The 22,803-nt window shown below is 54.3% G+C and overlaps 10 protein-coding genes across 10 annotated transcripts; 4 read left to right on the top strand and 6 right to left on the bottom strand.

The window, feature by feature from the left end:
- Positions 1-1,390: 1,390 nt before the first annotated feature.
- On the top strand, positions 1,391-2,470 carry BBK36DRAFT_1145270 (PLP-dependent transferase; the record flags this gene model as incomplete). Its single annotated transcript, XM_024893741.1, has 1 exon — positions 1,391-2,470. The coding sequence occupies one exon, from the start codon at positions 1,391-1,393 to the stop codon at positions 2,468-2,470; it is 1,080 nt and encodes a 359-aa protein (XP_024745297.1).
- Positions 2,471-3,822: 1,352 nt separating this feature from the next.
- BBK36DRAFT_1173039 (SMAD/FHA domain-containing protein) lies at positions 3,823-4,792 on the bottom strand (the record flags this gene model as incomplete). The annotated part of the gene is made up of 2 exons (XM_024895819.1): positions 3,823-4,676; positions 4,735-4,792. The coding sequence occupies 2 exons, from the start codon at positions 4,790-4,792 to the stop codon at positions 3,823-3,825; spliced, it is 912 nt and encodes a 303-aa protein (XP_024745296.1).
- Positions 4,793-5,242: 450 nt separating this feature from the next.
- On the bottom strand, positions 5,243-6,067 carry BBK36DRAFT_1163515 (haloacid dehalogenase; the record flags this gene model as incomplete). Its single annotated transcript, XM_024894545.1, has 2 exons — positions 5,243-5,817; positions 5,905-6,067. 2 exons carry the CDS (start codon positions 6,065-6,067, stop codon positions 5,243-5,245), a joined length of 738 nt encoding a protein of 245 aa, XP_024745295.1.
- A 449-nt stretch (positions 6,068-6,516) lies between these two features.
- On the top strand, positions 6,517-7,326 carry BBK36DRAFT_1130561 (hypothetical protein; the record flags this gene model as incomplete). The annotated part of the gene is made up of 1 exon (XM_024891853.1): positions 6,517-7,326. The coding sequence occupies one exon, from the start codon at positions 6,517-6,519 to the stop codon at positions 7,324-7,326; it is 810 nt and encodes a 269-aa protein (XP_024745294.1).
- Positions 7,327-7,580: 254 nt separating this feature from the next.
- On the bottom strand, positions 7,581-8,747 carry BBK36DRAFT_1145267 (PTH11-type GPCR protein; the record flags this gene model as incomplete). The annotated part of the gene is made up of 3 exons (XM_024893740.1): positions 7,581-8,128; positions 8,192-8,376; positions 8,449-8,747. The coding sequence occupies 3 exons, from the start codon at positions 8,745-8,747 to the stop codon at positions 7,581-7,583; spliced, it is 1,032 nt and encodes a 343-aa protein (XP_024745293.1).
- A 2,341-nt stretch (positions 8,748-11,088) lies between these two features.
- BBK36DRAFT_1189880 (alpha/beta-hydrolase) lies at positions 11,089-12,470 on the top strand (the record flags this gene model as incomplete). The annotated part of the gene is made up of 2 exons (XM_024896642.1): positions 11,089-11,340; positions 11,589-12,470. The coding sequence occupies 2 exons, from the start codon at positions 11,089-11,091 to the stop codon at positions 12,468-12,470; spliced, it is 1,134 nt and encodes a 377-aa protein (XP_024745292.1).
- A 692-nt stretch (positions 12,471-13,162) lies between these two features.
- Positions 13,163-14,809, bottom strand: BBK36DRAFT_1133817 (dynein regulator; the record flags this gene model as incomplete). Its single annotated transcript, XM_024892117.1, has 3 exons — positions 13,163-14,350; positions 14,381-14,594; positions 14,772-14,809. The coding sequence occupies 3 exons, from the start codon at positions 14,807-14,809 to the stop codon at positions 13,163-13,165; spliced, it is 1,440 nt and encodes a 479-aa protein (XP_024745291.1).
- A 921-nt stretch (positions 14,810-15,730) lies between these two features.
- On the bottom strand, positions 15,731-16,834 carry BBK36DRAFT_1163510 (hypothetical protein; the record flags this gene model as incomplete). The annotated part of the gene is made up of 3 exons (XM_024894544.1): positions 15,731-16,292; positions 16,354-16,578; positions 16,644-16,834. 3 exons carry the CDS (start codon positions 16,832-16,834, stop codon positions 15,731-15,733), a joined length of 978 nt encoding a protein of 325 aa, XP_024745290.1.
- A 2,563-nt stretch (positions 16,835-19,397) lies between these two features.
- BBK36DRAFT_1163509 (hypothetical protein) lies at positions 19,398-19,719 on the bottom strand (the record flags this gene model as incomplete). The annotated part of the gene is made up of 2 exons (XM_024894543.1): positions 19,398-19,537; positions 19,674-19,719. 2 exons carry the CDS (start codon positions 19,717-19,719, stop codon positions 19,398-19,400), a joined length of 186 nt encoding a protein of 61 aa, XP_024745289.1.
- A 2,018-nt stretch (positions 19,720-21,737) lies between these two features.
- Positions 21,738-22,541, top strand: BBK36DRAFT_1163508 (hypothetical protein; the record flags this gene model as incomplete). The annotated part of the gene is made up of 1 exon (XM_024894542.1): positions 21,738-22,541. The coding sequence occupies one exon, from the start codon at positions 21,738-21,740 to the stop codon at positions 22,539-22,541; it is 804 nt and encodes a 267-aa protein (XP_024745288.1).
- Positions 22,542-22,803: the final 262 nt, after the last annotated feature.

The following is a 22,803-nucleotide window of genomic DNA, read 5'->3' as shown; positions in this document are numbered from 1 at the left end:
TATTAGACTTTACTAAAGCTATTGCTCGAATGCCGTCGTTCGGCTCGTCATGGTGGTGCCGGGCTGACGTGCTATTGGTGGTGTCCCTGGCTTGGGACGTAATTTATTAGTAGTAGTATATCGGTGCATGAAGGGGGGGTTGCTATCAACAAGCCGCACTATGTCGAGATAATGATGGAAGGCTTACTTTGGAAGTCTCTGATAGACCTTTTGTTCTAGGACGAGAGATGCAGCAGACGAGGATATCAGCACTCTTAACTTGGACCACGTACATACATACACCATATCAAAGGAGAGCCGGCTCAATGTGGAAAACGGGGCCGAGAAGGAAGCATTCCCTCGATGGCAGCGGCTTCTCCTCCTCCTAGTAATAATAGCTTCTCTTCCATGGGCCGCCTCTGATATGGGACTTTTTGGCTGTCAACGTGGGGCCGTGGAAGCGACGACACTGGCCGCTAATGGGAGAAGTGGTCCCCCTTCGTCTTCTTCTCTTTGCTTCTTCTGCCCGATTCTTGCGTTTTGGGTGGTGGTGAGATGAGGGGACCTCTTTCACACCCTCTGATGCTTCAATTGGGTCAGTCTAGAGGCCGTTATCATCCCGTATCCGGTGTCCAGTATTCCGTATCCTGTATCGTTACCCGACTTGCCCGTCCGCATCACCCGTATCACCGCAATGCAAATGCAGTTCCCGTCACAGTTGCACAAGAGCAGTCCAGACCATGTGCCTCCATATCCTGATCCTTTCCTCTCCTCTCCTCTCCTCCTTGCAACAGAATCCCGAGATCCCGCTTCCGATGGTCGGGAAGCCTCATCTGACGGCCGGCCTGCGTCGGCAAATGCGACTGGCGAGCTACTAGTGCGCCGGCGCCGGCGGAGCAATGCAGAAGACGGAAGAAAAAAGGAACCTTGAACCCAGTTCGTACTTATTTTTTTTCGGGGCTCGACTTTCGGGGTTTCGTAATGGAATTCGACTTTTCCGAGTATGAATCTGCTGGCCCAATTGCTTTAGGGCCATGTCTATTTCTGCTTTTGTGATCATCTGCCTTCTTGTTAATGAATACAAAATTCCTCTGTTCTCATTAGATAATCTGTAGTTGCCCCAGTTTGGCGAAGAAGTACGGTAGTGCTGTCGTCCGTAGCTCCTTCTCTTATCTCTTGTAAGACGAAAGGAAGCAGCTCTCCATCTCACGTCGCTTCTTTCTTCTTTTCTCCTTCTTCCTTCTCCTGCTCTGTTATTCATCTTTAAGCTGCGGGTTTCTCTTCTCTTGCATCATCGTCGACGATATTCTTCATCTCTACTCGAATTGCTCCAGCGAGGCTCGCCGCTGGATTCTTCGTCAAGCGAAAAACTACTCCCACCTCCCACCGTAACCCCTAGCAATCGCTCGCAATGCTTGCCTCCGACGTCGCAACGACGAAGCCAAAGTACAGCTTCACCGACGACTACAGCGAGGGAGCCCATCCCGACGTCCTCAATGCGCTGCTGCTGAGCAACAACACCCAGGAGGTGGGCTACGGCCGCGACACTTACAGCGAGACGGCCCGCGAGCTGATCCGCCGCCATCTCGGCCGCGGCGACGTCGGCGTCTTCTTCGTGCCCAGCGGCACCTCGGCCAACGCAATCTCCATTGCCGCCTGTCTTCGCCCCCACGAGGCCGTCATTGCCTGCAGCTCCGGCCACATTGTCACGCGAGAGACGGGAGCCGTCGAGGCCAGCGGCCACAAGATCATCAACGTCGCCCCCAAGGATGGCAAGATGACGCCGGAAACCCTCACCAAGGCCCTCGACGACAACTGGCACTTCCCTCACATGGCGAAACCCCGTCTCGTATACATCTCCAACGCCACCGAGATTGGCACCATCTACACAAAGGCCGAGCTGACGGCCCTGAAGCGCATCTGCGAAGCCAATGGTCTCCTGCTGTTTGCCGACGGTGCTCGCATCGGCACTGCGCTCACGTCCAGTATCAATGACTTGACCCTGCGCGATATGCTTGAGCTCACCGACATCTTCTGGATCGGCGGCACCAAGAACGGCGCTCTTCTAGGCGAGGCCGTCGTGGTCAAGGACCACAAGCTGGCGGAGGACTTTGAGTTCTTCGTCAAGCAGCGTGGCTCTCTGCTGGCCAAGGGCCGTATCATGGGCGTGCAGTTTGCAGAACTGTTCCGAGAAGAGGATTGCCTGTACTTCAAGCTCGCTCGGCAGGCCAACCTGTTGGCAGAGAAGCTGTCTCGGTCCATCACCGGAGCCGGGTATCAGCTCAGCGCTAAGACGGAGACAAACCAGGTTTTTGCCATCCTACCTGTGGCCCTCGTCCAGGCTCTGCAGCAGGAATTTTCATTCTATGTATGGGAAAAGTACGGCGAATTTGCCGTGGTCAGACTGCTGACCACTTGGGCGACCGACCCAGCCCAGCTGGAGAAATTCAACAGTATCATCTTCAGCTGGAGGCCAGACGTGGAGCAGTAGACGCTTCGAAGAACGTTTTGAATCGCCTTTCCTTCTTATATCATTGTTTGGGATTTGGGTTATGATTTGAGCGAGACTGTTGGCGTTGAGGACTGGTTACATTGAGATAGAAAACTTGGTTAACATGGTACCTAATGAACATAGCGCTTGATGATTTCTACACTAATTCTTGCTTCAGACCTTGTGAGACACATGTGAATGTCTCTCATAACCAACTGCCTTTTCAAGGCTTCAACGGTCCCGACGATCTGGTTCATCCCCCTTCAACGTGCACGGCAGACCCGCTTCAACCCTGGCCTCGGACGCTAATTGTGAGAAGGGGAGAGAAGGGTGCATCTTCCAGTCGAGATTTTGACATGTGAAGATGTACTTGCCGGGATCTTGCAGTTTATGAGAATCTTCGGGAAGTCAGTCTCTTTTGGCAGCGCAACGTTCACCCTAGAGACTCAGTTACATGCCTACTCAGATAGCAGAACAAGCAGGTTGCTTCAATCGAGGACAGCCAGCTTGTAGGCGGCGCATTTTAACAAAGAAGGGCCTGGAGTGAAATCACTGACAGTTCCTTGATGGTCCACAGATATCAATTTTCCTTCCCTTGGTGGAAGAGAACATTCTCGACATCGCAGCGCCGTGGCTGGGTGATTGACTCACGACACTGGCTGCAGGAACCGGGGTAACACATGAGAAAAATAAGTCTTCTCTTCATTTTTCTTTGGATATCGTTTTAACCTTCTTTCTGGCTTAATCGGCATCCCCTTGCACACCTGGCACTCTCCTTGTCAGGCTGTCATTTTTCAGACTTTTAGGCAAGCCAGTGGCAGTGCTCCCACATATCCCGTTCCGGTACTCTTGGAAGCGGTAAGGAAAGGTTAAGCCGGCAGTCGGCGGGCCACAGATAGGAGCATATGACGATGCGTGATGGATGTAGTCCGTTCCCAGTGTAGAAAGGCGTCGTGTCGGATAGGAGGTAGGCCGCTGCCTCTCGTTGAAAGAGGAGCGGAGCGAGCTACGAGTATTCGAATGTCTAGACTCTCTGAGGTATATGATAATACCCTCAGTCTTCTTTCCGAACCTTGGATGAGGCTGATATAAGTAGCCAACGACATCAGAATTTTTCGAGCTTGGCAGTCTCATCCCAACAACAAGACGATCCCGGTAGCCAATATTCTAGGGATGAAAGGTATTGATAATCGGTCGCAGCTCTATAACTGAAGGGGGCCGCATGTTGCCACAATCCAGAATATTGGTACCCAAGCCTACCTCGGCAGGTTTCTTCTCGGATGAATGGGAATACCATGCTTGGCTTTGGCGGCGTAGAATTGTCTCCAGGGATTCTAACCCCAAAGTTGTCTCTAATCTTGAGGAGCAAGCATGACGACATATTCCCGTGAGCTGTGTCCAAACATAAGAATGTCCTTGTCTCTGAGTTCGAGGTACCTGCTCTCGGGCACCTTTTCATCATTGAGTTTGGTCCCATTGGCGCTCTGTAAGTCGATCAGGTACGGCTTCACCCTGCCAATCTTGTCGCCAAACTCGTTTCTTTTCTCAGTATAGCGGAACTGGATAACAGCGTGCTGTTTGCTAATGCTCGGATGCTCTGCGGCGAGGTCGACAACGGCCAACTCTCTCCCCACTAACCAGCAACTCCGCGCACTCAGTTCGATGGTGTCGACGATCTCCTTGCCCTTGAACACAAAGAGCTTCCACTGGTCGCGCGGGGGCGGTTTCCGCGCCTCTGCCGGCTCGTGGTACTTGAGCACGATTGTCGAGCCGTCCGCCTGGGCCACCGAATTGGACAGGGCAGCCAACCGGCCAGTGGTTCCGATATTAGGCTTCTCCTTTGGCTTTTCGGGGTCTCCGCCCCCTTGAGTGGTGACCGCGAAAGACTCTTGCTGGGATGGCAGCGGCCCGGACCTCTTCATAGGAGGGCTATTGTGTTGTCGATGCCGAGCCAGCGCGCGGCCCTCACGCTCCGGGTCTTCATCGTCAGACGGGTCTCTGCGTCGGCGGCGTCGGCTGTCTGTCTCTTCAGGCGAGCGTCTGCGTGTGCGGTCGCGGTCGTGGTCGCGACTACGATCACGGTGCCGTCTGTGTCCTCGGTCTCTCTCACGGCTGCGAGGCCTCCGGGAAGGATCGTCGGGGCTTCGAGAGCGTCGGTCGCGGTGTCTCCGCCGTTCTCGGCTCTCATCTCGGTCGCGTCTGGAAGCTGGTTGCTGATTGTTAGACTGCAGCTCTTTTGCGTCCCCGCCCAAGAGAATCCTCACCATCGCCGTTGCGGTCTCGATGTCGACGGGAGGCGCCGTGGTCTTCTCTTGACGCCATGGCTGTGAGCACGAGCGAGGGTGTAAGAATGTGAAGTCGCCAGGGTATCAAAAACAAAACTGATAGCAAAAGAAGGGTAAGACAATGCCGGAAGTTGTTGATGTTGATGGTACAGCTGGTAAAGTATGGAAGCGTTGCGATGTAGAGCCTATGTTGAAAGCTCGATGCGTCGCGTATCGATTAGACCAGCAGGTGCAGGCCAGTGTGGCTTCCGAGTACACACCGTACATGATCTCCTAAGCCGTCCTGTTCTGCTATTGTTGAGATATGCAAAGAAGGGCCTCTTATTATCCTTTTTAGGAAGTATCTAGAAACGAGTACATAAAAGAAATGCTCCTTTGTCGAACCTCTTGAGATTGCAGCCTAGATCCAGATATTTCGTTGCCAAGATACTTTGACATCATCGCTACCGTTGTCCCTTAGCTTCACTTGAGCCTCCCGTCTCCCCATTCACTCCCTATTATTCTTAATGATTCTCTCAACCGCCTCATCCACTCCCTTCACGATCATCGTCGGCTCCAACCCAACAGCACCGCTCAAGCCATCAACCCACCCCACTTGAGCATTCCGATTCACCCAAACGCTCCTCCAACCCGCCGCCCTCGCACCAACAACATCAAAAGGATTCGAAGAGACGAGCCAAATCTTTTCATTCTGAGACTCCAGATTCACCACCTTGGCAAAGTGGTCATACGTCCGACGATCAGGCTTGAACACCTTCAAGGGGTCAACGCTGACGATCCGCGACGCCGGGAAGATGTTGGAGCCGGAAGACTTGGCCAGTGACGGTGAAGTGCTCAGCGAGGAAGCAATCATCGACTCGGTGCCGTTGGAAAAGACGTATGCTTCGATGGAAGGGGTCTTTGCGACGAGGTTGAGCGCTGCTTCGACTTCGGGAAAGGCGTCCAGGCCGTCGTAGGCACTCATGACTGCCTCCTCTTGCTCGGGCGACAGCTTCTCGCCGAGCTCTGCGGCCGCATGTCGGAATGACCATCGAGTCAACTCACTAAACGACCGATACCTGCCTTTGACATCCAAAAAAATTTAGCATCATCATCTTTCACTTTAAAGCAGGTAGCGCCGCAGCTTCACGGTCTCGGACAAAGACTCACCCATGGTGCTTATGCGCCATGTATACTCCAGCTGATACCGCCGCGCTTGCGTCGCAATCGTCTTGGCTTGTTCATCGCCAAAGAAACCGGCCAGAGTCTTGACGATGGAGTCAGTGGATAGGATCGTTCCGTAGAGATCGAACGCAATGACGGTGGGAGCCATGGCCTCAGCTGTTCAGGCAGCCGGGGATGTTAATGCACACTAGATGAACGCCGGTGAGTCAGGCGGCCGCGGAGCTGTCTGCAGAGCTGTCTGCAGGACGGCAAATGAGATTCAGCTGGCGGTTTAGTTGGTGAGCGCAGACAACACGTAGATGCTACTGTTTGCAAGATGACTTCAGATTTTCATTTCCGACGTTCATGTTTCCTTGTTATATAAGCTCCCAGTCTCTACCCCACGATTACACATGAAATCATGCATCCCATCTGTTGAACAATTATCCGCAAGCCCCCTCAGACCAGCATTTCCCTAATCCGGTAGCAAGCGACTGAGCATCCAATCACGTCAGTATCCTGTCAACCATCCAGCACCTCTGCATAGCCGAAGGCCTCCCGATCACGGAGAAACAATCCCCAGCAGAACAGATTAAATAAAACAAAATAAAAAAGACAATGTCAGACGAGGAAAGGGAAAGCCTCAACTACCCGCTCTTCCGTGACTGTCTCTCCGCAACAATCCTCCAGCCCGCGCCCGCCCCGGAGCCGAAGCGCCGGCGACGAGCCAAGGCGGGGCGCGCATCATCATCCTCACCCGTCCCGGCTTCGGCCCCGGGCCCGAATCCGGACCAGGACGCCGAGGAGCTCGCCGACTTCATCGACTACCTAGCCGACGGCATCTTCCAAACCCTCCCGGAGGAGCTGCAGGACCTGGACTACCGCTCGTGGAGGGAATCCGAGGCGCTGCAAGCACAGTATTCGCTGCCCCTGACGCAGGACAGCTTGTCCAGACTCGACCTGCCGCCCTCCATCTGCGAGACACTCGTCACGTACAACCTCATCGCCGCGGACCCGACGCAGCCATCGCATCTGCCGCCCACGCCAGAGGCCTTCCTCGTTCCCATCCTCACCGGCTATCTCACCACCCTCATCGAGCCGCCGCCAGCCGCGCCGTCCACTCGCACCGATGCCTGCGAGCTCTGCGAGCGGTCCTGGATCCCTCTGTCCTATCACCACCTGATTCCGCGGTTTGTGCACGACAAGGCCGTCAAGCGCGGGTGGCACCGCAAGGAGGATCTGCAGAACGTGGCGTGGCTGTGCGGCGCGTGTCACAGGTTTGTGCACCGCTTCAGGAACCATGAGGATCTGGCAAGGTATTATCACACTGTGGAGCTGCTGCTAGAGGAGGAGGAGGTGAGGAAGTTTGCGGAGTGGGTTGGTAAATTGCGGTGGAAGGGCGGCAAGACGAGAAGTCGGAGGCATTGAGACGGGCTTGGGGTGAAAGTGTGATTTGCAAGAGCGTCGGAGTCTGTATGAATCCGTTTCTTAGGCGGAATAAATAGGGTTCACTATGTGCGAGCGCCAAACTCTGGTAATTGGCCTTGTCCATCGTTCCTCTGAAGAGGAGCATATATGTTAATTCATATCATTCAGCCTGCCGTTAATGAACCTAACCCTATTGCTCAGATGCATGCGAACACGGTATGAAACAAAACCAAAGAACCCATAATCTCCTCCCTCTATCCACTCGAATTCTGTGATACATGATCTCTCTCATCGGCCAGTTTGATATACTCACCGCTATGCCTGTATTCAGACACAATGACCTCCTTCGTCTGCAGTATCCCTCCACTCGGCTTCCGCTTCCCTACCCCAGTGCCCGACAAAGTGCTGCCGCCTATCGTTTCCAGAACGATGCCAGCTTTCGCCTTGTCCGAATGGCCCTGCTCCTGCTCCCGAGGCGTCGACCTGTCCCGCCGACTCTTGTTCCAAAACGAGTAGAGCGTCGGCGCGTTGACGACGATGGCGGCCGTCAGCAGCTCGGTGCTTGCCCAGGTTGTCCGGTTCACTTGGCTGTAAGGGTGCGAGGAGTTGATTGGTAGGCGGATGATGGTGATGGCGATGATAAAGATACCGAGTGTGAAGAGGGCTACCAGCTGGGCTTTCCGACCCAGGGGTGCTTTGAGCTTGAAGATGACGGGTAACGGCATGATGAGTAGCATAAAGTCGGTAAGGATGTTGAGGACGCCGAGCACAATGAGCTGCATCTGAGCCTGCGCACATGGACCTATAACGAGTGTTAGATTATACGTACCTAGGTACCCTCAAGGAGAAATCGACTTGGACGTACCAGGGTCTGGAAGAACCTGCCAGTAGAGGTGGAAAGGATGGCACTCGCTAAAAGTAAAGACCTGGACATTCGTGTACGTGGCAAAGAAGACGAAGAGATAGACCCGGATCAGCCACTTCTCATACGGCAAGTCGCGAATGAGCCGTCGATAGAGATCCAGCAGCACAAGCTTCTGCAACCAAAGGCTATCCGTTTCGAAGCAAATGTTAGCTCCTCTTGTTCCACTCGCTTAAGCCACCTGTCATATGTGTACTGACTAAGAGTTGTAGAAGACGCGATTGGCGATGGATAGCTTGCTGCCGATCTCCCGCTGATAGATCTCGCGGGGGGTAAAGTGATGGTCCTGGCGCTGGGCGGCCGTCATGTTGTTCGTGCCCCAGGTCAGGACGACGTGGATCATGCCGAGGCGAATAAGGGCGCAGGCGCATGCGCCCATGGTGAGGTAGTCGCCCGTGTTGAAGGCCTGGCGGACGTGTTTCCTCCCCCAGAGCCTCACGGCCATGATGATGAGGGCCAGACAGCTGAACAGCCAATGGATGAGGAGTGTTGAATCCATGGCTACGTCGGTGATGCTGCAAAAACCATCCTACTTCGTCGACCAGCGATCAAGGGGGTTGATGCGATGGAAAGGAAAGGGCGTGCTATTGACAAAACGACAAAGGACGTATAGCAAAATGATACAAGTGAACGAAGCCCATCGACTTGATCACCGGGCTGCGGTGGGTTAAGAGAGTGGAGTGGTCGACGATCAGCAAGGCTCTGTCGAGCATAAGAATAGAAATTGCCGTTGTAGAGAATGCTACCCTTTGGTACTAGCATCGACAGGGATTTTGAGGTTCGAGGCAGGGAAACATAGGGGATGTTCTCAACCTGGAAACTCACGTAATTGTACGGAGCAGCTGGAGGGGCCATTCCTCATACTCGTTCGCAGCTGAGCATGACTCTCATCGAGGACGAGGTTGCATCACGGAATGTCGGCATCGTGTCCCCCGTACTTTGCAAGCATAGGACCAAAGAAGTGTTTCCCGGAAACTGGCATCAGCTTCCCCGCGAGAACCGGATCGAATTCAAACACTAGAGCAGACTGGGGTTCAGCAACAAGTGCTGAACTAAGTTACGACGGGCCGTAGCCGTCGGTAAATGGGTCGGTATTGCGCGGTTTCAACCGCTGCTAGAGCAAAGTTTCTTTCCTCCTCCCTATCTCGACGAAGTTCATTCCCCATGGAGTAGGCAGCAAGTGAAGAATCTGCATGGTGTTTTGGCATCTCTGAAGACGGCATGATGGCGTACCTGGATGCAAGTCATGGCCAGCTTATCCTGCATGTTTCACATAGACAGCCTCGATATCATTGGATGCCCGTGTAAAATGGACTCGTGTGTAGTTTCAAGCAGGCGAGCAGGGTAGCATTCATGTGGGATACCGTGATAGGGGTTGGCCTTGGCACCACCCACTGTCAGCTAGGCAGCATCGGGAGCCTTTGGCGGCGGGATGTGAGCTCGCCTCCATGGGTCTTGAAGATTTGTGCTGTTGGCCGCTCAACGCTAGGAACCTGCTAGAAACGGCCCTGGGCAATGCATTGAGGTGTCAGAGAATCGATCACGGAGCCTGGAAGATGCGGCAGTGTGCCTGCACTCGGGGAAGCCAGTGAGACGCTGCAGCTGGCATTTTGGCCCTCGGAGGTCTTGTTTTCGCGACCTTGGTTGCGTCCTCTGTTTGCAACTTGTAGCAGGAGGTTGCATCTTCTCCTTCTCGCAACAGCAATGGATGTCATTCCCCATTCGTAGTCGGCGGGTAATGCGTCTTCGTAATGTTCGCATGATCGTGCGAGATAGTATTGACTTGTGCTCCCACTAGGAAAGCTACTACTATTTCAGTAAGGGTTCTTATGTAGCTAACGCCAGCTTGACCAAGGATAGTCGATTCCATCACTTTATACCCTGCATCAGCTGGCTTGAAAACAGCGCTCAAAGTCGGTGTCATAAATACCCACCCCTGCCACTCAAAATTGAGCTGTTCACATTGTTTCCGCGGCGCAATCTGGACTCATGGTGGTGAAGAGGAAAAGAGAGGGTCGCTTTCTCTAGCGAAGAAGACTCACTTATGAACTTCCTAAGGCATCCGAACGGCAAGGTAAGCAGCGAGGCAAGCGCTGCCTGCCTTGCCCAGCTGCAACACCACAGACTAGGTAACAACAAGATATAACACTGAGAAACACCTTCCCTCAGGAGTCCGGCTACATGCTTCCGTCAACCCCGGCGTGCTTTGCGGGGGCATGGAGCCGAATCTTCCACCAACAGCCGAGTATAATGCCGCCCTGGTTGACAACACTAGGAAGGCTCTTCCCTTGCAATTGCGCAACCTCTAGACGAGATACGGCTCAAGTTCCGCACTGCTGCCGCCGGAAAAGCCCCCGGTCAGGAAAAGACAGAGCTGGCAGGGAAGGAAAGAATGGCCAGCTCCATAACCACATCCACGCAGATGCTGCAGTTCTCCTTCCCTCCCTCGCGTTCTTCTAGGCGAGACGGTCTCGCCTCTTTCCTCCTCCTGCCGCCCTCCTTCCTGGCTTCCAAGGTTTGCCACGCGCCTCGCCTCGCCTCGTACTTTCCACGTGGAATCACTCGCAGCCGCACCGCTCGATCGTGAAACAGAACCTGCAGTTTACAAAGCACTTAGTACCTCTTCACGCAGTACCTGCTACGGCTTCGTTTGTGCACGAGCTGCTGACCGGTTCGTGTACGAAGTACCTCGACACAGCCTCCCGCATCGTCCCGTGGTTGCTTCACCGAAAGACGCCACTCGATCCAGACGGCAGACACCGACAGCCTGGTTCTATCTACCGTTTCATCCCAACTGGAGCATCCGAGGCACATCAAATCAGCTCACCCGACCAACCACCATGCGCTTCATCACGACTGCCACCCTCTTGGCTTCCGCCCTGGGCCAGGCTTATGCCGACAGCGTGTCAGCGGCTTCATCCGAGGTCGCGGCTATCCGCACCTTTTTCTACACGGGCGGCGGCTATGCTGACGACGGCGCTGGCGGCCACATCTGGCGCGAGCAGATGTATGTCGAGAGGCTTCAGCCGGCCAAGGGGGTCAGCCAGCCGACGCCTATTGTCTTTATCCACGGCCAGGCCCAGACCGGCACTGTAAGCTCTGACTTTTTCTCGCTCTCTCCGTCCGCCTTCATCTCCAGCTGCATGTATCCATGTTGTGACTAGCTTGTCGTCATTTGTGTGCTCCGAGCCGAAGGAGGAATATGCGGGCCATGCCGTGTGTGTGCGTGCGATTCGTGTTACAGGCTCTGAGAGACCGATCCCTGAATCCCCCTTAAACTACTCTGCGCCATAGGAGGGGGGAAAAAACCTCGCTAATTTGATGCTTTGCCTGGATCTAGAACTTCTTGAACAAGCCTGACGGCAGCCGAGGATGGGCCTCTCTGTTCCTTGACCAGGGATATGAAATCTACATCGTGGATCAGACGCTGCGAGCCCGATCCCCTTGGCAGCCGGCCTACATGGCTGCCTTGCCGTCGACCTACTCAGCTGAGATTATCGAGCAGCGGTTCACCGCTGTGCAGAACTACAATCTGTGGCCGCAGGCTGCCTTGCACACGCAGTGGCCGGGTAATGGTTCCATGGGCGACCCCATCTTTGATACATTCTACAGCTCCAACGTCCAATTCATCAACAACGCCGTCTACCAGCAGACCACGGTCCAGAACGCCGGCGCGGCGCTGCTGGATAAGATTGGCAAGCCCGTCATCTTGCTCGGCCACAGCCAGGGCGGCATCATGCCCATTGTGATTGCCGATGCTCGTCCCAAGCTCACCAAGGCCCTCATCCTGCTGGAGCCCACCGGCCCTCCCTTTCAAGAGGCCATCTTCAGCACCACTCCCGCTCGTGCCTGGGGGTTGGCGGACATTAAGCTTACCTACACGCCCCCTGTCAACGTTCCCGCTACGGACCTCGTGCAGCAGGTCTACCCTGCTCCTGATGCGAACCATACCGATTGTATACTCCAGGCCTCTTCTCCGGCGCCGAAGCAGCTGACGAACCTGGCCAGCAAGCCTATCCTCTTCGTCACCTCTGAGTCGTCCTATCATGTGCCGTACGACTACTGCACCGTGAACTACCTTTTGCAGGCGGGCTGCAATCTGACCACTCACCTTGAGCTTCCAAAGGCAGGATTCCACGGCAATGGGCACATGTTTTTTATGGAGAAGAACAGCGACCAGATTCAGCAGAAGATTGAGAGCTGGATTGCAGGGTTGGCGTGAGTAATTGTTCAATGCGTAAACCTTTATGGGGGCGGCTATTCTGGTTATGAGTAGTAGGGATCATATAATACGTGTATCCCATCTTGAATATAGAAGTTGACGCTGCTCCTTCGTGCTGCCTCTATTCCTGTCCCCCTTAATGCATCCTTAAAGTTGCAATATCTTCTACGTACAGTTAACTCAGCTCCAACGGCTTCGTTCATTCGACAAGTCTACATTTAACGTGGAATCGGTAACACAGACAATGAGAAGATAGCAATCATACTGTGTGTTCGAAATGGCATGCAATAAAGTTTAGTAAGTTTCTTTAGCTCCCGCGCTCTTGTGCTTCGCCCCCTTTTCTCCCGCTCCCACGGCCCGACAGCTAAACCCCCCATCAGCTAAACCCCCCATCTAGTCCACCAGATAATAAACCCCGTTCCCACGCTCAGCTAGCCAAGTCATCCATTATATAACACCATCTGGAGCGGTACGTCCATCCGCCCATCTCCCCTTCACTTGTGCCCCCCCCTGCTTCCATCATCCCCAAGTCTGTCTCTCGATGTTGTGTAGGTGTGGATTTTGTGGTTCGTTCGTGGGTTGAGCTTGTTGTTTCCATGGCGCGATGGGCTTGCTACTTGGACCCCCTTTCACCTTGCTCCACTATATAACTCTCTCCTCGACTTTCTCTTGCCCATATTCCCTCCTCCTCATCAGTTCGCCCATATCTTGACTGTCATGTCGACACTACCCGTCGCAATAACGCAGCGGATCTCTGATGTGTCCAACGCGGCCGCCGCCCGTCTAGGTGTGCCCTCGCCTTCGTTGTTCGCCGTGCCGTTGCCTGCAGGGGCATCTTTGGTCTTGGCCGGAGCCCACCGCAGCGAGGTGATGAAGTGCTCGTGGGCGTTGGACAGCGTCCTTACGCACTTTCCGTCTTGGCTGAGGTCCCAGCATCGCAGCGACTTGTCGTCCGCCACGGAGAGCAGATACTTGCCTCCCGGGTGGAACATGACGCCCGAGACCCAGTTGTCGTGGCCGACGAGGGTCTTGATGCAGTTGCCTCTGGCGTCCCACAGCTTGATCGTCTTGTCTCGTGACCCAGTCGCCATAAACTCGGATGTGCTACTCGCCGGTGGAGGCTTCTTTAGGCCGGCTAAAGCAGCCAGGTGCTCGTACGCGGCAGGCGGGGCGAAAGCACAGCAGCCGACGACGTGCTCGTGGCCTATCAGCGTGACTTTTGTCTCGGGATTTGCGACTGTGAGCTCCCACAGCCTGCCGGTGTGGTCGCCGCCCGTCGACAGCAGATAGTTCCCGTCGAGGGACGGGCAGACGTCCCGCACCCAGCCAGCATGCCCGTTGAGCGTCTTGACGCAGTACCCCGTGTTAGCGTCCCATATCTTGAGCGTCTTGTCACCGCATCCGCTGACGAGCATGTTGCCTGAGGAGAAGAAGCCGGTGCCGCCAGAAGGGATGAAGCGCACGGCACTGACGCTGTGCTCGTGGCCCGACAGCGTGCGTATGTTCTTGTACCCGTCCGCCGGGTCCCACAGCTTGATGGTCGTGTCGGAGCTGCACGAGGCCAGCAGGATGCCGGTCTTGGGGCCGCCGTAGTCGAGGTCCAGAACCGGCCTTGTGTGTCCCTTGATGGTCTGCTCCAAGTCACCGAGCTCCCAGTCCCAGACCTTGATTGTGCAGTCTTCGGAGCCCGAGGCTATCGACGTAAACCGCGGGTGGAAGGCGACGCAGGTGACGGACGCGCGGTGCGACTCGAGGGTATGTCGTGAGGGGGCTTTCGGCAGCCAGGAGACGGGGTCCTTGTTCTTCTGTGAGAGCGACGAGGGAGTCGCGTTGTCGACCTCGGACTGCAGCTCCGCGTTCCGAGTCTCGAGGTCCATGATCTGGGGGTTCGCAAAAAACGCCTGTTAGACAAGCCGTCGGGTAAGCGCTGGGCAGCCAAGGTTCAACGGACATGCCTTTTTCTGTAGCCGGACGATGCTCGTCCATTTCTTCTCCAGCAGACCCTCGTACTTCTTGGTCGTCGCCGCATCGAATACGTCTTCCCCGAGGCCGAGCTCCTCCCTGAGCACCGTGGCGGAGTTGGCCAGGTTGTTCGCCGCGAGATATGCTATGATGGACTTGTGCCTACCGCCGCGGCGCCACGGGTTAGCAAAAAAGAGAACAGCTTCTGGCGATCGGGGGATTTGGTGTTGTTCGTCGTCCTCCTCCTCCTCGTTGTCCATCCGGTCCTCAAGCCATCCATTCCATCAGACGCCACATGCCCCTCCGCCCCAGCAAGTAAACAGTGGCCATATTACCTACAGCTCCTCGGCCTGCCGCACGGGCAGTGTTCGACTCATGGTGACGGTGTTTGGGAAGCGCCTCTGGCCACGCGTCAGCCTTGCGCAGCTCTAGACAAGGAGGCTAGAAGCCGCACTCGCCGCTCGACATGAATTGGTTGGGCGCGTTTTCGAGGAACTGGGAACTGCCTAGGCGGTCTGGGCGAAAAGGTGGGATGGTGGTTTAGCGGTTGGGGTATGTGGGAACTTGCCGGCGGCGGCTCGCCTCGCAGGTGGGAGCAACTTGGTGCTATGGATATAGTATTGCCCAGCTCTAATCCTGAGCAGACGAGTTGCCGAGGCGAGCAGAACTGCAGTCCCAGCAAAGAGCAAATCGCCAGAATCAGGACGCAGTCGGTCGTCGCCAATGAGGGCCCGCGGGTACCAGCTCGACCAGGCCCTTGAGAGCCTTTCGAGGTCATGGCCTGCGTTCACGTGACCCGAGGCCCGGCCCAGCCACTGACCGACTTGGCGGTGCATCTTGAGATCGATTCAGTGGGCTCTTCCATCTCCATTTGGCAGCCTCCCTGTTGATTCGGCTGCATTTATACAAATATGAACACGGAGCTTCTTCCAACTCTGCACATCTCTTTCATCCATCATCAGACTCGCCAGACAAGTGCTCGACAGTGTCGGCTCAGTTCCGCTTATCTCTCTATATGATCATATATGTTTCCCGTTGCTCTAAACTCATACATAACATTGGCCTTCTCCGCAGATACGGACCCTATTCAAAACGCCAAAGACCAATATGCAGCACCATTTTCGAGGGGCGTCAAAATGCCCTCTCTGACCGGGTATAATTCATTTCCTCCAATCCTCCGCGCGCGTTTGCTTCGATTTTGAGCTCGTTGCTCTGCCAGTTCTGATACCTGGACATTCCGCAACATCTCTCTTCCTGGGGACCGAGGCTCTCTCGTTGCTCGTTGACGGTTCTTGTGTTCACGACGAGTATGGAACGTGCCCCAGTAGAGCTTCACGATCCCGTTTGTGATCAGCTTCTGCGCCAGCCGTTTCAGCCTCCTCTTCCGGCACCGAAACCAGGACATGGTCGCTCATGGTCTGCGACACACTCGAACCTCTTGAGCGAGAATGTCCGACTATGTCTATCGCGGTCAACGAATCCCCCAGAGGGCCGAGAGGGGGAGACTTGGGCCCAGCAGAGTCCGGCTTGTACTTGACTGACGTCTTGCGAACCACGTATTCGTCAAACTGCGTGTCTCTCTCATGGCTGTAGCTTCTCGCCCTCTGCTCTGCTGGCTGCACCACCACGGATGCACTCTTGTTCGATCCAACGCTAAGGCGCTCTGATCCGAGTGAACTTCGTTTCCCCGTGGACTTTAGCATTGACGTTCGGCTCGAGTACGAAGAGTATGGCGTATCAGTCTCCAGCTCATCATTGAAGCCATAGGGTTTGACGTTGACGGGACGAGCATAGTCGTCATACTTGGACAGCCGGCGATATACGATGATGGCATAGATGGCGAGCGAGACGGCGACGACCCTGTGCATCTGTTAGCTTTGCGAACCCGCCACACCCTCACTGCACGAGACAAGCCACCTACATCAACAGAGCATCCATGCCAAGGCCTATGAGAGAATAGTGGGAATCGCTTCGTTGCACATATATGACCACATCCAGGGCGAGGATGGCGCATGCGCATGCCAGCTTGACAACATGGCTGAACAGCATGGTCCATGGCGTCAACGACTCAGCAAAGTATCTGGCAATCTCGAAGATGGTGCAAAATGCCACGACGGATGACAGTGCTATATTTGTCGCCTCCCAGCTTCGAATCATCAGTGTTCCTGCTCGACTGGTCCAGCTCCCAAGCAGGCGGGGGCTAAGACTTACACATATTCGATGACAGGAGTTTTACCGGCCTTGTCTCTGGCATCAAAGTGATGGATCGTATCACCAAGTCTCCACGAAAAGAGCCCCAACATCCCAAACGCCAACGTCAGCTGCACCGACCAGGCTGGGGAAAGAAGCAGCAGTCGCCATTTTGCACGCTCAAACTGTGCTTGCGCTCTGTGGCTGCCCATGATTGGACGTGCAGTTGAGCTCCGAACGGATATATGGAACGCTCTCTGGCCTATGGTTGGCGAGCGCAGCAAAGCAGAACAAGGTCCGAGGCCAGCTGCTGTCTTTCAAGGCTCTAGGATCGATTGCATGCCCAGGTGTTGAAAGGTTTGGTTTGGTCTGCTGGGTGCGGTAGGGCTGTTTAGGCTCGCAGGTAAGCAGCTTTGGGTCTCCCCCCTCAAGCCTCATGCAGCAGGCGGACCGACACCGGGTTATTTATTGATTCATCGATGGATTAAACGCTCATCTAATCATCTTCAGCCTCATCGAGTCTGCCCTGCGGCCCAGCCCTGGCTTCTTGTCATTTAAGCCATACATGGCGTGGAACTCCGCACCCTCTTCAACGCCAGAGACCGCTTGTTTGAACACGCTAGACTTGGGCTAGCCGAGCCGCCGACGGCGCCTCATCCGCCTGTCACTGACCAGACAACTTGCACCGCCATCTCACGTACCAGGGGAGGACCTTTGGGCTCGTCTCTGGAGTGAGCAGCCTATTGTGTGGACACCTAGACGCGCGGGGGACGGGGGGCTTGTTGCGGCTGAAGAGGAGCTGAGCTTGCCTCTCTATTGGCGACACTAGGGACGATCCTGTGCCACGACGAGAAAAATCATGCAACCCAAGCTCGAAAGGATCATGCCAACCAGGCGAACAGCTGCCCGAACTGGAGCCTGAGCGTATTCTACGACGAACAGACCAATGCTCGGCCGCCTAGTGGGCTCCTGTTGAGAATTTCTTTAGCGGACTTTGAGAGGACTTGATGCCATTGTTGGGTAGGCGTAAGCGCGAGCCTCTCCCTCTTCCTCTTCCTCCAGTTGCTCAACCATTCCGTACGATGAAACCTCTGCTCAAATCTCGATGCTGCCCATTCGCAGAAGGAACACGCCTGGTGAGATTCTATTTTTGCCTAATGACCGTTGACCTGAGTGCGGAAACGATCTTCCTCATCCGGTCCCAACCGTCGAATTTGTCTTGCTGCTGCTGGATCCAAACCAAAGGACCCCCATGTATGTCAGCATTTAAGATGCGCTTCTCGCAAGGTCGCAGCGGAGCCGAGCTCGCCAGATCGAACCCGCCACCTGGGCTCCGGCATCCCAGGCTGACAATGACGGTAGGGTTGTAGGTACTATTTTGGGCACCCAATGTGGAGTCGTGCTCAGCTCATGGTTGAGTCTTGATTGGCGAGGGGATTTCCAGAGAAGCGGTGGAAGGGCTCATGCTTGGGCCTTTAGTTTCTCACACGTACTCGTACGAGTCCAGGCACGTACAACTGCTTCGTCCGTAAAATACTTCGTCCGTGAACGAAGGTACTAGCACGAATGCCACACATCTACTTCGTCCGTGAACGAAAGTACTAGCTAATAACGCTTGGTAGATGAGAATGGGGTGCATCGTTGTGAGCAGGACGTATGTGCTCTGTCATGGCCCTCACGATATCGACAACAGTGAGAGAAGGGTGCATGTGAAGTATGCGACGCTGCCTTTGCCGACCTGCAAACAGCATCAACATTGCCACGTAGGATTCCCTCTTGGGATATCCTGTAGGCACTGCTCAGGATTGGAAAAACCCTCAGGAGGCACTGACAAAGGGCTCCCCTCCCCAGGATCGAGAGGCGGTGTTGGTAGCCTCTACCGACATGCATCTGATCGCAAATATTCTCCGCAGAACCTTGTTGGTTTAAGCTCGTTTGAATACAACACGCCACACTTGATACATTAAGCTGTTTGCCAGGTGGGCGGGCCTTGCCACGAACCAGTTCTGTTCCTGAGATGCTGCCCTACAATACATACTACTACTACTACACATCCTATCACCTGCTCCATTGAGTAAGGTAGCGCATACCGAAGAACCAAGTTTGAAAATTGATGCGCTTCTCCGCGCTTAGGGCGCTCAGCCACACAGCACATTGCCGCTGGGCTGGCACCTACTGGAGGCGCTCCAGGTTATGTAGTATTTCGGTGCATTATGTCGGTGCTTTATGCCCGCTGGATCGACGATAGTAATCACTAAATGCTATTCTTAAATCGATGATGGTGGAACTCGCTGCGGCTCTCGCTGCTTGTTTCCTCCTAGGCACGAGAAGGTTGGACAGGCATGGAAGCTCTCCTTAAGGTGGTCTTAGACTTCGGGCGTCTTGTTATCCGTACCCTATTTTACAGTATACAATTTGTCTTTCAATCACAGAGATTTCACAACAGTTGTCCGATCAAGTACGAAGCATTAGATACGCGAGCGAAGGCACGGAAGTAAAGAAGAAACAACGCACCCCTTGCGAGATGCGCCGCTATATTGAAAGAATCACATCCTGCGAATAAACTAAATTCACTCCCCCCTCCAGTGTGTTCCATACAATGTTGGCTCTCCTTGCACACATTCCTCCTTCCCCTTCTCTCTTTTTCTTCCCTCCTCTTGATATTTAAAAAAAAGCGATTATATTTCCCCATTCCCCAAAAAATCGTCCTCGTATATTGAAAGTTTTTTGCTGCTGCTTGTAGAAAAATGAAGGCGAACGTGAAAAGGGCCCCGTTTAGTTGGCAGGGTGGACGTAGACGTCCTTGGAGACGAAGGGCTTCACGTTGCCGCTGGCGTCTGTCATGGCCGCGGCGTTGGCGGGGATGGCGTCGCTGACGATCTGGCGCTTGGCAATTGTGTTTTGCTTCACGTTGGCTGTGGGAACAGTTTGAATTAGCATCAGGGGGTTTGGGCTCGTGATGTTACGGAGAATGTGTGTGGTTTTTTTTTTTTTTTTTCGTGGAAAGGAGTTTGGGGTTGGTGTTGTTGTTGTTGAGGCGGGGGGACGTACCGGTGGGCATGGCGATGGCAGCAGCAGCCAGGGCGAGAACGGTCATGATGGAGAACTGCATCTTAAATGATGTGGATATATATTGCTTTTTGGAAAGAGGGCGAAGAAAGAAGAGATCGAGTGAAGAAAAATGAAGCGATTGATGATGAAAAGTCGACCGGCGACAAGAGTCAAGAAGATAGAACCAAAAAAAAAAATGGAAAACACGAAGAGTGAGTGAAGGATGCTTGAAAGGAATGAAGAAAGGAAAAGAAAGAAAGAAGAAGCCAGGAAACAGAGAAGAGCCAAGCCGTTTATATGTACGTACGGCGAGCCGCCCGTCTGGCCTTTGGAACTACATCAATTCGTCAACGATGTCAAACACACTACACGTTTCTCCTTGTTACTATCGGCAAGTCGGGAGCGGATCTCAAACACGGCGAGTTGAAGCCCCGAAACAACAATGGCAGGCATCCCGGGGTACTGAGAACGAAGACAAGCGGTTCCCATCCTTGCTATCCATTGGACCCTTGACCCTTTTTCCTTGAATAACGCAAGCCGAAACTGATGAAGCACGGAAAGAGAGCCTCGAACAAGCAATTTAGCGCCTCCGAGCGGCGGCAGCGTGGGGGAAAGGAGAGACAGAACAAGACCGCCTTTCCCGAATTGAATGCTACAAATATTACATGTACTACGATTTATGTGAATCCAGTTGCTGGAAAAGGCATAAAAGATGATTCATGGCGGTTCCGGTTTCGTTTCGATCGGGAGACGGTCACGGAGAAAGGGGGGGCCAGCCGGACCTGAAACGCAGGCGTGCTTCAGAAGCCTCCCTCCCTTCGCCCTGGGGCAGAGCAGCTTAAATAGAAGACTCAAGTACCGTTTGGCGCTGCAAAAGATGAAATAATGACATGGAGGTTGTTTTGGACGGCGCGTATGGCTGTGTGGTATGGTGAAGAAAGGGTGGTGAATTGGGAAACAGAGTGAAGCTCGAGATTGAAAGTGTGTGGTTTTGGGATTTGGGGGCTGAGGGATGACATGGAGATGGAGGGGCTGCTTGGGTTTGGTGTAAGTCGCAGCAGATGAATTCGTCAACGGGGTGATACCGTAATTGATAATTGAGAGATAATTTCTGTATAAACAAAAGACATGGGATTTTCAGAGCTCAAAAGAAGTTTTGACAAGCCGTAACTCGTATGTCACTGTACGGAGTAGCTTGAGAGATGAACAACAGGTCTAAGCTCTAAGCTGGGGGATGTAGGGGTTCTTCCCACTGAACTCTTTTGCTGGCCCTTGTCAAAAACGCATTGCTGTACGACCTTATCAAATCAAGATAAGAAGAACTCAAATAAGTATCAAAGCAGCAAGCACATTCCAAGAAAGAACATGTAAGAAATAACTCCAGCAGCAAACCGAAAGATCCCAGCATCACCAATGTCTGATGAACGCCAGTTGAAACGCCAGGCGAAACAGAAACGATCCGACGGACCAATCTGTCTCCCCGCAAATCAAAGCCGTCAAGCTGATTACATCATCCACTTGCAAAAGGAAAGAAAACTCAGCATCGCCACACTCCCACCTCCTGCGCCACCGTGGCTGACCCATCAGGATCAATCTCGTCATCAATGGACCCGGGAGCGTATTCTTTTCGATTCCCTCATCCTTTTTCAGCCTTCTCCCAGCCACCAGTCGAGCCCAGCAAAAACCGCATCAATCGCGGGGTCATCCGGTACCTCCAGTCACAGGTGGGGGCGCTGGACTCGGGAAGAGGAGCCATGCATGATTCAACGGATGTCCATCTTCTTTGCATGTGCTTCCGCTCCTCTTCCTCCTCCTTCCCTCTCGTTCTCGCCGTCCAGTGAGAACTTTGCCCTTTTGCAAACTTTTCCTAGATCCCGTGCTTCTGATTCTCCTCTCTAGTCGCTCAAGTGGCGTTGAAAGACCGAAAAAAGAACAAAAACCTTTCTGCCTCTCGCCGTCTTCTGGTTTCCTCCGTGACAACATACTTCCTTCTCCTCTCGTGCTTCGCTTCGTCTTCTCGTTCCGTGTTTCTCCGCTGCAAGTACTCCCCTCTCTCCCTCCAAGATGGCAACCGTCGAGCATTGCATCGCGTGTTTCGAGGCTCTCGACGCCGAGCTCAACAACCGAAAGCCGCTCTCCCTTGAAGAGATCCAGTCCTCGTGGGCCGAATACAAGGCCAGCAGCTCCGCTTCAGCCCCCGCGTCCGGCCCCTCTGACGCTCCCTTGAATCCCGCTCTGCGGCGTCTCGCCGCCGAAACCGCCTCGTCATCTTCTTCGACGTCTTCCTCCTCGACGTCGCTGTCAGCCGCCGCGGCCTCTACGCCAGCAACGTCCACGTCCTCCCTGCCCGGCGCCCCGCCAACTGCGGCCCCCCTCTTCGTCACATGGAACACCGTCGACCCCGCCGACGGCGACGTCTCCCTGCGCGGCTGCATCGGCACCTTTGAGTCCCAGCCGCTGGCCGAGGGCATCCCCGAATACGCCCTCATCTCGGCCCTGCAAGACACGCGGTTCCGCCCCATCTCCAAGCGCGAGCTCCCGACGCTCCAGGCCGCCGTGACGCTGCTCACGGACTTTGAGGAGGCCAAGGACGTGCACGACTGGGAGATTGGCACCCACGGCATCCGCATCTCCTTCTCCGATCGCGGTCGGCGCTACGGCGCGACGTATCTCCCCGACGTGGCGCTGGAGCAAGGGTGGACAAAGGATGAGACGCTCTTCAGCTTGATTCGCAAGGCCGGGTGGATGGGCAGCCGCTCCAAGTGGCAGGACCTGGACATCAAGTTGACGCGGTATCAAGGCAAGAAAGTCAGTCTCAACTATCCCGAGTACAAGAAGTGGAGGGATTGGGTCGACAGCAAGCAGTAATGGATGGTCTTTTGTCTGCGGTGATGCGGCTCGGCCGAGCGGGTTCTTATAGACAAGAGAACACGGATTCTATGTTTTTTTTTGGGCGTATATGGGCATGGGTAATACTTTGGGAAACTATCAGGGACGGTAATGAACGATATACAGCAAACCTTGCGGCGCTTATAGACGTGTGTCGTGCAGGCAGAGTGGAGGGAAGGATTTCTCAGCTCGGATTTAGTTTCTTTCTCAAAAGACTTCAACTATTCATCTGCACTACCAA

This window comes from Trichoderma citrinoviride (genome assembly GCF_003025115.1).
Source record: "Trichoderma citrinoviride strain TUCIM 6016 unplaced genomic scaffold BBK36scaffold_20, whole genome shotgun sequence".
Classification (NCBI taxonomy): Eukaryota; Fungi; Ascomycota; class Sordariomycetes; order Hypocreales; family Hypocreaceae; genus Trichoderma; species Trichoderma citrinoviride.
Note: the sequence above shows the minus strand (reverse complement) of the source record. Positions and strands in the feature narration are given on the sequence as shown.